At 53.7% G+C, this 15,338-nt stretch overlaps 1 protein-coding gene across 1 annotated transcript; it reads right to left on the bottom strand.

Moving 5' to 3' along the window:
- Positions 1-1,056: 1,056 nt before the first annotated feature.
- Positions 1,057-14,849, bottom strand: LOC111157554 (eukaryotic translation initiation factor 3 subunit D). The gene is made up of 15 exons (XM_022519060.1): positions 14,708-14,849; positions 11,985-12,117; positions 11,632-11,677; positions 10,631-10,767; positions 10,044-10,129; positions 9,188-9,260; positions 8,194-8,306; positions 7,310-7,442; positions 6,684-6,831; positions 5,676-5,806; positions 4,932-5,017; positions 4,725-4,854; positions 2,103-2,245; positions 1,660-1,943; positions 1,057-1,206 (listed from the first exon to the last, which is right to left on the bottom strand). The coding sequence occupies exons 2-15, from the start codon at positions 12,105-12,107 to the stop codon at positions 1,193-1,195; spliced, it is 1,647 nt and encodes a 548-aa protein (XP_022374768.1). The 5' UTR covers positions 12,108-12,117; positions 14,708-14,849; the 3' UTR covers positions 1,057-1,192.
- Between the last annotated feature and the right edge of the window lie 489 nt (positions 14,850-15,338).

Here is a 15,338-nt window from a genome sequence, read left to right as displayed (position 1 = left end):
CCCCCGGCTAATCCCCCCGGAATGCATCCTGGTCTGCAAAGCCAGTCTGGTGAGGACCAGGCTCAACTCCGAAACCTCATGGCACTTAACACTTTCGCGTGTGCTTTTGGACAATCTACCTATTTTGAAAACTCCCCAAGAAGCATGTCGCATGCCTTAACTAACTTCAGCGAAACCAATAAATGTTTGGTTGCTGAGGCTCAATTACTACTATTATTTTTAAAGATTCTGAGAAAGAGAGAGAGACCATGAGCAAGAGGAAGGGCAGAGGGACAACCAGATTTCCCACTGAGCCACCACGACCCCCTGGGCTCAATTGTTCTGATTAAAGCAGTAGCCAGGAATGTTACTCAAGAGCTGAGCCTGTTTCCTCCTCAGTACAACGACGCCTCTGACCAGTGCTCCTGTTCTGCGCCAGGCCGAGATGAGCTATCTATAGAAAGCTTGGTGTAATACCAGGTAGGGTAACTACCTCAAACCATCAGGAATACAATGCTATTCACTTATAAAAAGTTTACATATCCTAAGCATTCTGTAGCTGATTTATGACACACTGCCTTGAGGGTGCCAGCTTAAGACTCTGTCACCAGCCCAAACCAAGCTTGAAGACAGTTTACAAACCAGTCATCACCACCCAGTGGGACACCCATCAGAATCTCCTGGGGCAGTCTCCTTCGTAAGCTGCACACCCACCTCAACCTTCAAAGACCGTGCCCTCCTTCCCTTTACTAGTGATCGTGTCTCTAAGGGCAGGAGCTGAGTCTGGCACATGGCCAGCAGGCACCCCTGCCCGTAGAAACAGACCTCTCAGGGGGACCTCTGTTAGGTGCCTCAGAAAACTGACAACCATCCCCGGCAAAGGACCATGTCAGGTGGTTCCAAGAACAGAAACATCTAGGACATTCACCCTCTAACAGGAGTATGAAATGAGTAACAAACGAAGGAGCCCAATGATGAACTCCAGATAGAACACAGCCATGTCTCACCTTCCCTCTCCCAGGCGCTACTGGGGGAAGGCAGAGAGGCTGCCAGTCCCAGTGCAGCACATGATAAAGGTAAGAGACTAAACAGTTATACTTTATTCCACCGTCACACTTCAGACAGCACGAATCAGATCAGCATTCCACTACGCATCCAAAACCCTTCCAGGCTCAGTGGAACGACAAACTCTGGCTTCCCGTCACCATCTGGTTTAAGTTTCTTCCTCTGAAAGACAGAAACGTTAGAGAAATGAGCCATGTCACGCTGGGGAAGTGCTTATGATTTTCCCCACCGCGTTCTGGATCGTCATGGGGCTACGAGGAATTTCCTGCAGTCACCAGCTGGTGAATGGAGCAGGAAAGAGGCAGCCCGGCCCGTGTAACCAGCCCAGAGCATCTTTCCTCCCCCAGACCACTGGCTAACCATTCCACTGCCTGTCCCTCCATGCTTCTTTCCCACCCTGGCCTCCAGGAGGCCCCTCTCCCCCCGCACCCCTCATGGGATCTGAAGGCTCTGGAAGCAGCTCCGGGCGCCGGAGGGCAGGCTGCTGCAGAGTCTAGTCTCCGGAAGCGCTCAGCTGGTCCCGCGTCAGGGCTCCAGAGAACAGCGGCCGCGGAGCTCGGTCCCTAGCTAGCCTAACAGCGCTGCCTGGACTTCAGAAGGAGGCCTGCCACACACCTTCCTCCTCCTCCTCCTCCTCCTCTTCATCCTCATCGTCCTCATCGGAGCTGAACGTGCCGTCGGGCAGGCTGTAGACGCGGATGACCTGCTTGTTGGGGTCCTTGAGGATGAGGTACTTGCCCTCCTCCAGCTTCATGCAGATGTCGATGACGCAGCGCAGGATGCCCCAGGCGTTCTCCACGCTCAGGTTGATCTGGCTGGCGAACTCATTGGGCTTGAACTGCTGGGTACCCAGGATGACGTGGCGCGAGGAGTCCTTCACGTGGTACCGGGACACATACCTAGCGGGGGAGAGGGGCGACCGTGGTGGGGGCGGGCCGCACAGGGGCACAGCCACACCTGGGGCCCCGAGTTCTCCCCCAGGGACAGCGGCGAGGCCTGCCCCGCCCGTGGACCACCCCTCGCAGCCGGTGAATTCCGGGTGCCCGCGCGAACCTCACCCCAGCTTGAGATACTCGGAGCCGGCCAGCAAGGCGCAGCACGTCCACCGGGCCAGCTTGTAGCTGTTGTTCTTCAGCTCAGTGGCGATGACAGCACCTCGCTGCGAGTCCAGCTTCTGACGCCAGTCAACGCCGTTGCAGTGCTGTGGGAGGCAAGCCAGGCCCAGGCGTGAAGGGGGGCCCCTACTGCCTGAGGCCTGGGACCTCCTCCGGCAGAGAAGGGACTCCTTTGTGGGCTCGGCTCGGAAGCGGGGAGTCCGCAGGTAAATCACAGGCAGAGACACGGCCCCTGGGCGCCCGGCAAACCCCTATCCCTCTTGTCTAGACCAGGACCCACGCGTGCACAGTGACACAGGGACCGTATGAATGGCAGCGGCAAGCGTTCACTGTGTGCAGTGTGGGAAGGGAGGGCTCCCTGGAGGGAAGGCAATGGCTCCCCTCGGGAGGACGCTGACGGAGGCTGGAGGTGGAGTGACAGGAGAGGTACAGAGGGAAAGACAGGCTGCAGGTCGGGTCAGCCCTGGGTGGGGGTGGAGGAGGCCAGAGTCTGACCTTGTGTATATGCTTGGGCAAACAAAGAGATCGTCTGCTCCAACCACCTTATGCACAGATGTGGGGACTTGGGACCCAAAGTGAAGTAACTGGCTGAAGGTCATGTGGCAGAGATTCTCAGATTGTCTTGGTTCATGGCAACCAGAGGCCTCCCAAAATACTAGTCCTTTAAGTAGTCAGGCCCAAACCGTTCAGGAATAGGACTTAGATACGATTCCCTCAAGACCACTCTTGCGAGTTTGCTGTGGCATTTCAAGAGTCTCTCCACATAGCTGTGCTGCGCGGTGGGAGCAGTGTTTTGGACAATGAGTTGGCAGAGATCAAGCGAGTGTGGGGGGGGGCACGGAGGAGGTCAGCTAGACCAGCAAGTGCACAGTAACAGGCGCGATCAACAGCATCCTGAAGTGGGCGATGACGGCAGAACCGAGGGAGAAGACGGACCGCAGATCGGAGAAGCCCAAGCAGATCTGAGGAACCACGGTTACAGTTCAAGGTTGAGGCTTGGGGTAGGCACAATTCTACTAAGTCATCGGGAGATGACTCCCGACGGCTCCAACCCTTGTGTGGGGGGAAACCGTGCCGATGAGGAAAGGTCATGCCCATGGTTATGCACCTTCTATGTCAAGGGCATTCTGCGCATATAACTAAGGACCCTTAAGATAGGGAGACCACCTGGGTGCAAGCCGGACACAGAGAAGTCAAGTCAGAGGCTGGACGCACGAGAACAATCTGCTGAGCTGTTGCTGATCTGAAGACAGAGGGGACCCTCGGGCAAGGGGTGTGGGGGACCTCGAGGAGCCGAGAAGCCCCAGCGGACAGCTGGTATGAGAATGGGGCACTCAGCCCACAACGGCAAGGATCTCTGAATTCTACTAACTAGAATGAGCCTGGATGTTTCTTCCAGAACCTTCAGATTCATTTTGAGCCTTTGTTGCGGAGCAAGAGAAAACGAACACAGAGCTCTATGGAGAAGTAACTGTGGCATAGAGAGCTGTGGAGGGACCAACCTGAAAGGCGGCTCCACTGGAAGTCAGAAAGGAGGAGAGCCAGCAGAGAGCAAGAGAAGGACTGAAAAACGTGCAAGGCTGGAGTCCGGGAGAACCACAGAGGGCAAAGCCACATGGTAACAGTGACGCTGAATGCTATCAGGGGGACTGGCGGAAAGACTGAGAAGAGGCCACTGGCCCCAGAGCCGAGTTTGCAGCAGGGCTTCTGGGGCGCTCCTTCATCAGGTGGCAGAGGCCAAGGCTGCCTGGGGAGTGGGAATCAGCAGCAGTAAATACGGGTCCCGGAGTCTCTAATGAAGGCAGAGCACAACGGCCCACAGACTCCGTCTCATTAGACGCTGTTCAATGTGCGCCTGAGCTGTCCTTGCCGCGGAGGACCCTTTGTTGGGTACAGCGGCGCCCTGGAGCACTGCCCCCCGCAGCCGAGTCAGAAACCCGGGCAGCTTCAGAGAGGGGCGCAGCCCAACGATCCTGCAGCACCAGCAGGAGAGGGAAGCAGAAAGAGGAGAGATGAAGGAAGCCCATTTCTTTCAAGAGGCCTCCTGAAGAGCCAAATCTTCGCTGATCTGAGAATCTCGAAGTTCAAGAAGGGAAGGAGTTGGAAGAAGAAATCAGAAGGTTGGAGGGAAGGTTGTGGCTGCTCTAAGCGAAAGAACAGATCAAAAAAAAGAGCTCCGGGGCTTACAGGACACCTGCCAACCCGGATGACGAGAGATCAAAACCAGACGCTCGCAGAGAGAAGCCCACGGGAGGGCAGAGTGGAATAGAGAGGGACAAAGTCCTGTGAGAACATCACTACTCCTGGTTCCTGCGTGCCTCCTGCGTGCCATACGAGCAGAAAAGTTCTAGCCTTAGCCACATTCTACACAGGCACGATCTCTTTCTCAATGAGGAACTAAGGGGAGAAAAAACCCAAAGACAAAAAAAAAAAAAAAAAAAAAAAATCTTGGTAGCTGTGTAAGTGACGCACAGGGACACAAGACCACAAGACCAAGGCTCACAAAGGCTAGCCAGGGACAGCAGGACCCACAGGAACCAGACAGGGTGACCAAGCATGCCTCACCCTGGAATCCCACTCGTTGAGGGTCTTGATGTTGATGAAGGACACTTCCCCGTTGGCTCCGGTCATGACGCCATCATGCTCACAACGGACAATAAGGTCGATGTCGTCTCCAAGCTTCCACCTGCGGTACCTGCAGCGAACAGGAGCTTGTTCAGCCACCGAGACCCCGGCTTTCAGAGAGCCCACCCCCCCGGGCGGCTGACATACCGGTAGGCGACTGAGGCAACTTCATTCTTGTCCATGTCATCCTCCACGAATGGGTTTGGGTTGGGGAAGTTGTATCTTTCCTTCCCCTGCCAAGAGACAGAGGTGTCAGCAGACAGCGAGCACTCGCGGCCGCGCCCATTGGCCAGACCCTGCGCTCGCTTAGTTACAGGCATGGCCGGCCCCCTGCAGCCCTCCAGGGCGGGGTGGGTGCCGTTTACCCTTCCCGACCTCGAGCATGAACCCGGAGAGATCCCAAATGCTTGCACGGGCCGCCTGGGTGCTTCGTGTGTCTGAATTAGCAGCCACACCCCCCTCCCGTTTCATTTTTCTAGAGCGCACGCCACCACTTGTCATACACAGGTTTATTCGTTTACTGTCTTTCCTCCTTCGTTAGAATGAAGCCTCCTGAGGGTAGGAACTTAGCTCACTGCTAGATCTCCAGCACCTGAACAATGTGTTTGTATCAAACCGAGTGTCTGTCAAAGAGCTGAAAGGATCCCTACAGCCTGTCTGGCCAAGACAAGTGTTCCTAGGACTCCAGCCCCACAGAGAACGTCCCGCACACCACAGATCTGTGAAGTGCTCAGTCTAGGATCCGGTCAGGCAGCCTGACCTCAAAGCCCCAGTGTGGGCTCCTCTGTGACAGACAGGGACCCCGTCTGCCCCGCTCAGTCCCACCACCCCAGAGCCCACCACCAAGCAGATGTTCTGGAAACTGAAGCCCGGAGGCTTTCACTGCCTCACCATTCTCAAGCACTGCTGGGAAAAGTTGTGGTTGATGTAGGTCGCTTCCATGGCCAAGTTGCGTGGCGAATTGAAGGAATTGCCTTCATCTTGCGGGGGCTCGTTGGCGGTCTCACTCACTGTCAGGAGGTCTGCAAAAGCGGCGGTGTGGTCACCCACCCACGAAACCGAGCCGTTAACGTGCCTGGCACTACGGGGAGGGGCACAGGCCCATCCTTCAAGGAACCACCACCTGCCAAGCCAGCTCTCCCAAGGGGGGAGGGGAGGGGGGGTGCGCAGAGGGGAGGAGAGGGGAACGCTGCTGGGTGACTTCACATCTTCTCTAATGTTAAATTCAAGAAACCAATCCCGTTTCAATCTTTTTGGATTCAAGAGAATGTCTGATTTTGTTAGCTTTTTGACTAAAAAAAGATCTTAAGCCTCAGGTATGGAATTGTATCGTTCCGCCTTGCTGCTATCATGCTTTAGTGACCTGGTTTCCCTTCAGGGCCTGCATATTCGTGTTTGTGTGGTATCGAACACATGCACGCGTAGTTTTCCCTTCATAAATACACTGAAGTATGCCTTCGACTCAGGTCATGATCCCCGGGTCCTGGGACCCAGCCCCGCGTCAGACACCCTGCTCAGCGGGAAGCCTGCTTCTCCCTCTCCCTCCCCCTGCTTGTGTTCCCTCTCTTGCTGTGTCTCTGTCAAGTAAATAAATAAAATCTTTGAAAAAAAAAAAATACGCTGGAGTAAAGGAAAAAAGACCTTAACTTGAAGAAAGATATGAAGTAAACATCAAAGGTGGTACGGAGCACTGGCAGAAGTCAGGAAAGTGCCACCCCTACATTCCAAAGAAGTAACATTTGGAAGCTCGGTACTGGGGCCTTGAGGAGGTGCCTTGGCCTCGGCTGTCAGTGCTGTGGGGAGACAGACTGTTTCCCGCCCATTCTCTAGAACCAGGGACTTGCTCTGAACCAACATGACAGCCAACACCTTTGTGCTGCTCCCAAACAGGCTTCCTACCAAAGTCGGAGTTGTCCCTCTTGTCAAAGAAGAGCTTGGAGCCGACTCTCTGCACGACGATGTCCCAGGAGTACACGGAGCGCGTGCAGCCCATCAGCGTGGCGAGGATGGCGTCCGTGGCGAACACGTTCCCCTGGGTTTTCGCCAACTGCAAAGAGGACAGGGGAGAAAGAGGTGAGGATACTCTCAGATCTAACTGGCCCTCTGCAGGGAGCTCTCACGCCCTCACATCCAAGTACACACCCCGCTAGCGGGTGGAGGGGGTAGTCCACAAGCTCCCGCAGTCAGGCGTGTTGCCGCCACCCCCCGCCCCCGCCCCAAGGGACCGCAGCTCACTGAGCATGTGCCACATTCCAGGATAGCATGTCGTGATGCTCTCGCCTCACCCCAGTGGCTTGTGTTAAGCACACTCCGCCCCGCTTCCCAGGTGAGGAATGGAGGGCTCAGGCAGGCGGCGTGAGGAAGGGTGGCAGGGCTGGGGTTCGGGTCCAGCTCCACTTAACGCCCGTGTCACGGCATAGCCCGCAGGGTGACCATGTCCCAGCGGCCCCTGCCCCATCTGGGAGCATCAGAGACGGAGGGGGTTCCGAGGCCCAGGAATCCACGCGGACGCCCACGGGGCCCACCTTTCGGATGACAGGGTCGTCTGTGGTGGTGACGGTGTGGAAGATGCGCTTGATGCTCCGCAGTGGCTTCTCGCTCCTCGTGGTGATGCGGTCGAAGGCTTTGTCGTAGTACTCCAGGGCCCCGCAGCACTCGCTGAGGCCGGTGGCCAGGCGATGAGGGAAACGGCACCATCAGCTTTTTGTCTTTGTTTTTAAAAAGCCACAGAGCGGTGCCTGCGTGGCTCGGCCGGCTGAGCGCCTGACTCTTGATTTCAGCTTAGGCCAGGCTCTCAGCGCGGTGAGACGAGGCCCCACAGCAGGCTCTACGCCCGGAGGGGACTCGGAGTCTGCCTGACATTCTCTCCCTCTCCCCCGGCCCCTCCCTCTGCTTCCGTGTTTGCTTTCTCTTTCTAAGAAATAAATCAATCTTTAGGAAAAAAAAAAGAAAGAAAGAAAGAAAAAAAAGAAAAAAGCTGTGCAAGCCAAAGTCTTATCCAGAAATCCCACCTATAAAAGGAGAGAGGGTTCCTCTGTTGCGAACAGGAGAGACAAGCTCCCAGAGTTCACACAGGTCCCTGTCTGCTAAGCTCTGGATATGGCTCCACAGAACAGAGTGAACACAACTGACTGACGCAGACTCCCCACTTTAATGATGGGGAGACTAAGGCCAAGACAGGGACACGGGCAGTTACGGAGGCATCTGGGCATGCAGGTTCCTGGCCTGGCGCTCTGGCCCCCACTGACTGACTTCTATCTACCACTTGAGGGAAACAGCTCTTTGTGACATCAGGAGAAGCTCTGCCTCTGCTGAACTTCGGTCTGTCTCTTCCTGCCGAAAGAGCCACACAACTCGCTGGTCCACACACACACGCGTGTGGCAGGAGGTGGCAGAAGACACGACTTACATGTCCTGTGGCTCCGACACTTCCAAGTAGCGCATCTTCATCAACTGAGGAAAGTCCATCTCCTCCTTCACCTCCCAGTCACTACGGACTTCCACCGAAGAGTCTCGGGGTTTCTGTGCAGAACCAGTGGAGGGAGGATGACAGCCAGCATGTAACAGAAGGAGAAGACAGGTTAACAGCGTGGAGGGCTCTTAGTCAGTAAATCCCTCCAGAGCCCGTGCCACGCGCCAGCTGCTTTCTGAGACAGCACCCCGACTCTGGGTTCTGCAGTCTAGAAGAGGACCGAAGGAGGCAAGAGGTCAAAAACAACCAGGAATTTTCCTCCTAGGTGATGTCGCACCCAGGGCACACCAGCTCTTTCACACGTATAAAAATTCCAGCAGCTTCTCTCTCACGGGATGTCAGCCCAGCAAGCATCGCAACCCACGAAACTGAACTGCTGCCGCCGGAGCCGTCTCCTGCTCGCGTGCCTCCCGCCCTCACGGCGTCCCCACGAGCACCCGCGCATGAACGTTTACAGCAGCACTTCCACACCAGCAGCAAGCGGAACCCACCCAGACATCTGTGTCCCAAGGAACGGGTAACGAAACGTGGTACACTCGTACCACAGACTCGGCAATAAGGAGGCCCTGGATGAACCTGAAAACGTGCTCCGTGGAAGGAGCCAGACACAAAGGCCCGCGTGTCACAGGAGTCTCTGTATAGGAAATGTCTGCAAGAGGCAAACCCAGAGACAGAAGGGACTGGTAGTAGCCGAGGGCTGTGTAGAGAGAGCAAAGGCTGGCTGCTGAAGGGCATGGGGTTCTTTTCAGAATGACGAGACTGTCTGGAACTGGCTGCAGGCCCACATCCGTGAATATACCAAGAACCTCCGAACTGTACACTTGAAATGGGTGGACTGCATAGTGCGTGAAGATTCCAGTAAAGCAGTTATAAAACCAAATAAGCAGACAAAACTGAATTTCTAGATAGAACTCTGGTGTGGATACACTACCTGTGACTTCTGGTCCCACTTCTGCCTCACTCCGAATTGTTTCTGGAATTTTTTCTGCAGTCGTATGCGCTCTCTAGAAAGACAAGAAGACTTTGCTTTTGGTGCAGATCTTTAAATCAGCGGGTTTTTTTTTTTGTTTTTTTTTTTTTAAAGATTTTATTTATTTATTTGACAGAGAGAGAGATCACAAGTAGACGGAGAGGCAGGCAGAGAGAGAGAGAGAGAGGGAAGCAGGCTCCCTGCTGAGCAGAGAGCCTGATGCGGGACTCGATCCCAGGACCCCGAGATCACGACCTGAGCCGAAGGCAGCGGCTTAACCCACTGAGCCACCCAGGCGCCCCAAATCAGCGGGTTTTTGAAGGGCAGAAGCTGCCACCCTCTTCTGCTAACCTGCAACACTGTCACTGACTTCTTGGAACCAAGAAAACAGGGGCCTCGTGAAAAAGAGCAGAGCACGAGTGTACACACGAGTGCTAGAAGAGGTACACTGCCCCCAACACCGGCCGCTAGCAGCCCCGGCCTGGGCAGGGCTGCTGGCCGACGTGGCTCCCAGGGCCCCGTGTGGAGGAGGCCCTGGGCTTGGGCTGCAGCAGAACTGACCAAGGGAAGCACCAGAGCTTTTCTTACCTGCCCTCATTTCCTACCAGAGCACGGCCACTGCCAAGTACTCTCCTGCCCTGCTACCTGCCAACGATGGCCCTCGGAGAACGAGGGCAAGCTCAAACAGTGGCTTTGCTGGTGTCAGGAAGGTTTTTGTTTTTGTCTGCAATGCTAGGGAAGACAACTGTCCTCCTGCTCTGGCCCAGTGATTTCAGAGTACGCTCGGCCCTGGAAGGGTGAGGATAGGAAACCTCACCTCTCTTTCTGCTTGGCGCTCTTAGGCAGGGTCTGCAGGTTGAACTGCAACATGTTCCGTCGATCTTTGTCTCTGCGGAGGTTCCGCTGGGAAGTAAGAAAAAAACACCCGTGTTAAAATCCTGGGGATTTGAGGGACAAGAGGCAAGGCTTAATGGGAGAGCTTTTCCTGGCATTTGCATGGACACACAGTCACGTATTTTTTATTGAAGTAGGTTTACGGGCTTTTATTAGAGTTGCAGTTTGGCACTTTATGTAGTAAGACACAGCCCAACTGGACCATCTACTTAATAAAGCCTGCACACAGTGATTAAATGAGGCAACAGGCACCTTTTTACCTGACACAAGCACCCCCTCTTGGCACAGAGGTACGATGTCCTAGCCTACGACAAAAAGCCAAACCATTTAAACCTATCCCTGGACCCAGTAAGTTTACTTCAGCACAATGTACCAATGGTCAGCTACTTGGAAGTCACTGGAAGACCCATGAAAATGCGCTTTCATCAGTACACACAAGGTAGCATTTTCAGCAGGTGGCCGCCAGTGGTAATGGCCCCAAGACGGTCGGATTGCTGGTTCCTGGCCTACCTGGGCAAATCGCATCCGATTCCGCTGGTAGGCGGTCTTCTGTGTGCGTGCCGTGTCCACCAGCTGGAAACTAGTTTCGTCTTCCTCGTGGAAATAAGCATATTGACTTCCACCACCGAACTGAGAGGAGTACTTATCTGCAGGCAAAGGCAGGGATGTGTAACAGCTGCTACTGTTACTTTACACACATGCTGGTCTAGAGCCCTCCTATTCAAACTGTGCCCTCTGGACCCTTAGCAGAGGTGTGTGCTGACGGACTCACCCCACAACCACCAAATCAGAATCAGAGTTTTAAGATCCCCAGGTGATTCATGTGCACATTCAAGTCTGAACAGCTCTGATCTAAAGAACTAAGTCAAGACAGAGTCTGAGGATGTCAAGCCCATTTCATGCCCTGCCTTGGTCTGTAAGAAGAGGAGTCCACCTTTACTCTCCCAGAAGGGGCAGACATGGGGCGTGCGCTAAGCAAACAGCAAACACCTGCACCACCTGGTGCTCGAGGCAGACACGTCCAACAGGTCATGTAACACTTTACTGCTGACCTCGGCCTCAGATAATCGTCACTTGGTGTTACAAGCAGCCCCTTCCAGCAATCTCAGCTGGCACAGAAAAACCACCACCACCACCACCCATTTACTGGATCGAAATCTTAATATGTGGAGTCCTCTGACTGGCCTCCCAGGTTCAGTAAATCCTAGGCACTGCAGTACAAAATGGGAATGAGTTCAAAGGATACGTAAAAAGGTTCATAGCTCCCTGAAAGTGGGAAGGAAAAAAAAAATCCCACTATAACAGATTAAATCTCTTTAATGAGCAGTCCAAGTTTTGGGGCCATTAAAAAAAAAAAAGTGGATACTGCCTACAGTTCAGACAGCCCTAAAAACTATGAATTATCATCATCATCATTTTGTTCCTGTTCTAGAATGCTTTTGGATGGAGGTTACTAGAAAAAGTAACAATCCTCCCAAGGCTCTGGTCTGGGCAGTCTGTTGAACACTTACTCGTGTACCTCTTATCTTGGTATGTGGCACCCGTCCAGTCTGCAACCTGTGAGAGCAGCAGCACAAGAGAGAGCACACAGGTCAGTTAGACACGTTTCTGTGGACCCAGAAACCCCTGTAAGTGAAGACGCCATCTGGGAATAACGTAAGACAGACTGGGGATCATAAGGCCTTTAAGTGCCTAGCTCTGTTAGGACTACTGTTAAGTATGCAGGCGTTACAGCCTTCCCCAGCTGGTGTCCCCCTAAGGAACACAGACAGGAGTTACGCTTTGGAAAGAACAAACCCAGAATGGAGTAACGGAGGGCCGTAGCCACAGCTTAAAAGATTCACTCTCACCAACAGGCAAGTACCTTTCCTAGCCGATCTCCTTTGCTGAACGGTTGGTAGGGCATATCCCGAAACTGCTCGGGCACGGCACAGGGACCCCAGCCGGAGGGGTTGTCCTGGATCACGGGGGTCATGAACTTCGCCATCTTCTAAAACCTTAAAAATACAAATAATGTGAGTAGCTTCATGAAGAAAGGCCTCTGAGTACAAGCAGGCTTCCGCTGCGGGAAGCTAAGACATAATGATAAAATCTGAAAGGCAACACACAAAATGGAACACTCAGCTGTTGAGCTCCTACTAACTGAATTTGTTTTCTTGTAGATAATATCGTGAATACTTAAAACGCAGAAGACCACCAACAAAACTGATCTACCATACTGCACCGATTCTCTGACACCCACTTTCCCCACTATAATGTCTTTGAAAGGAGGCTGCACCTTATGCTTGATCGGCTCTCTTATCCTAATTGGCAGTTTGTCCTTCTTGGTGCTACATAACGTACGAATGCTTCTTTAATTCAGTAGTGTCTCAGCTTTGATGGAACGTAGTACCCTTTCTCCAGTGTAATAACCATGTTCTAGTTCTCAGAAACACCTTCACCAAGTCATACAATCCATAGCTTCTCTAAGACTCAATCTTTTCATCTGTTAAATGAATAAGACCCTGGTTAAATTCATGGCATGGAGTCATTGCTAAAGACTAGGTAGTTACACATATGAAAATGTTTCCACTGTAAAATGTCACACAATTACATCTGGGACTTGCAAAAAATGCATTTAACACAGAGTGCTGAAAAAAAGAAGTCCGTAGTATAGCCTGATGTGTAACCTTTCTTTCTTGGTTCTTCTGATTTTCTGTCATCAATGCAAATCCTTATGCAGTACAAGGGGACACAGAGCCAAGCAAAAAGCCTGTCAGAAAGCTGAGGTTACCATAAGCCCTAGGTCGTAAGTGTCCATACGTCCCATGTTTGTAGATGTTTACGAGTACCAGTTATTGTTCTTGGTGTCTACCCTGCATAAACCCAGTAAATGCCCCGAACAATCCTGAGGTAGCTTCTAGTATCATCCCCCCTCTTCACTTCACAACATTGAAGCACAGAGAAGCTAAGAAATTGTTCAAATTTGCAATGCTAGTTGATGAAAAAAATCGGAACCAAAGCAGCCTGGCTGGAATCCGCGCTCTGGTCATGCTATAGCTCCTCTCAAATAGATCTTCACCTGACGGTTCTTATCAAAAACCTATGCACTTGGGGCCCCTGGGTGGCTCAGTGGGTTAAAGCCTCTGCCTTTGGCTCAGGTCATGATCCCAGGGTCCTGGGATCGTGGCCCATGTCGGGCTCTCTGCTCAGCAGGGAGCCTGCTTCCCCCCCCCCCGCCCCCGCCCTGCCTACTTCTGTTCTGTCAAATAAATAAATAAAATCTAAAAAACAAAACAAAACAAAAACCTATGCACTGATCATTGTAATCCTCAGGTGCGTTCCTGGACGAAAATCCGTTGCACAAATATTTCCGGAGCAATTAAAGTGCACAGCACAGTGATCACAGGAAGCTCTCCACAGTGTCCCACGATGGGGAGACTGAGGCTTCCTGCGGAAGTGAACCGGGATGACAGCAACAGGGAACGTACCAGCGGGCTTCATGCTCCGACTCTAAACTTAAGATAAACCACGGGAAGAGGACCGAGAAGGGATGGCAGCTTCAAGACCAGTCTCGTTACAATGACTATTTATCGAGCCCCTACAGAGTGTCAGACACCGTGCTACGTGACTTAACAGCACTAACTCCCCCACACCCCACATTTCAGCGATTAAACACCCGCAGCTCGGCCAGTTAAGCTGCTGATCTGGCCACTGTTTCAAAACAGCAGATTTCCAGGATTGTCTGCCCTAAATCCAGCATTCTTCCCATTATGTTACAGCTCGGCAGCCACCCGAGAAGAAACGGGGTTGTATCCCCACCCAGTAACCCAGTTAACAATATTTCAAAAAGGTGTAAGAAAAAAAAAAAAAAAGTCCAGTTGTTCCGCGACAGTTCAAGAAGGAAACAGACCCAAGGCTTGGCATGCATTTCTCCAGCGGGTGGGAGGAATTCGCCCGACTTCAGCGCATACACCATGAGCAGAACGGAACCAGAAGCAGAAACAGCCGGTCAGTCGCATCGGAGTGACAGCTGCACCCTCGGCAGCGGAGGCACCCCCCGGGGCACTCAGAAGGCGCCCTGTGGCTGGCAGGCCACGGTGTTGTGTAGATTATCACAGCCACTCCAGATCGGATGCCATCATTCCGGAGGGGAGACAGTTTCAGATCAGAGATCAAACCTATGCCACCACAGCCTTCCACTTCACAGAAAAGGGAAGAAAGCCTTTGGACTGTGAACTCCTCACGTTAGGCTCAAACACTGCTCAGCCTGGAACCCCCCAAATACCTCCTTCACAGACATTCTGGGAGCCTCTGGCTACTTTGAAGACCCTGAGACCCAACGGGGTGAACAAGTACTATCAAAGTCCCTCAGCCCGTGGCCGCAAAGCGAAGCCTAAGGCCAGGGGACCTCACCCACAAGGCCGTGAGCCGCATCCCTAAGTGTGTCCGGCCTGGGGTCCCCGAAGGTGGATTCTGCCCCGCCCAGCGGAGGGCCAAAGGCGGCCACAGACGTACGGGAGGTCTCTTCCTGGAGGCCTCCGAAGGCCGGGCCTAGCCCAAGCCAGCTCCAGAGATCCACGGAACCCTAGGGAACATTCCACTCACCTGTAAAGGCCTGTACTGGGCCCGGATGGCGAGAGATGGTCCAGGCTGGAGACCAAACACCCGGCTACCCTCCAAGGAACAGGGGAAAAGGAAGAAAGATGCGCGCGCACCGGCCGGCGCCGTAAACACAATCGGCGTTGTCGTAAACTGCTCTCTAGCTTCCTCCGGAATCAACGGCAGAACGCACGAGCCGTAAAGCGACGGCACACTCGGAAATTCGTCACTATTCTTTGAGAGGTGTACACATGGTTTCCGAGGAGCTAAAAGGCCGGGGGTGTGTTTACAGTTACGTCATGGGCGCATCCGGCGACGCCCCCAGAGGGCGTCCCGAATTTTTGAAACGTGGCGGCGGTGCACTGGAAGCTGGAGGCGGGGAGCGGTGACGGCCTCTCCCGGTCCCGTAGCGGTTCACGGGTATCGCTTCGGCCCTTCTGTATCGCAGAGTGACCGGGGCTCCGGCCTGCACTGGCCAGTGGTGTGGCTCGGGTCTCACAGCTGGGGGCAGGTCGAGGGTCCGGGGCAGAGGTTATGGTTACCATTCCTCCGCCCCTCCCCTGCCCCGCTCCCGCCCCTTCTTTTAGTTTTGGAAACTGAGGCCCGGAGGGCTGGGGCATCCCGAGTAGCACGGCTG

The sequence above is a fragment of the Enhydra lutris genome, unplaced genomic scaffold (genome assembly GCF_002288905.1).
Source record: "Enhydra lutris kenyoni isolate GAN:26980312 unplaced genomic scaffold, ASM228890v2 scaffoldscaffold55, whole genome shotgun sequence".
NCBI lineage: Eukaryota > Metazoa > Chordata > Mammalia > Carnivora > Mustelidae > Enhydra > Enhydra lutris.
The sequence above is the reverse complement of the archived record's forward strand: the minus strand, read 5'-3'. Positions and strand labels throughout refer to the sequence as shown.

Excerpts from the sequence above, each read along its gene's own strand:
- LOC111157554 (XM_022519060.1), bottom strand. The coding sequence starts at position 12,107 with ATGGCGAAGTTCATGACCCCCGTGATCCAGGACAACCCCTCCGGCTGG. Across the intron at positions 10,130-10,630 it reads ATCGGATGCGATTTGCCCAG|CGGAACCTCCGCAGAGACAA; the intron begins GTAGGCCAGGAA and ends CTTACTTCCCAG. Across the intron at positions 5,018-5,675 it reads CCCAGCAGTGCTTGAGAATG|GGGAAGGAAAGATACAACTT; the intron begins GTGAGGCAGTGA and ends GTCTCTTGGCAG.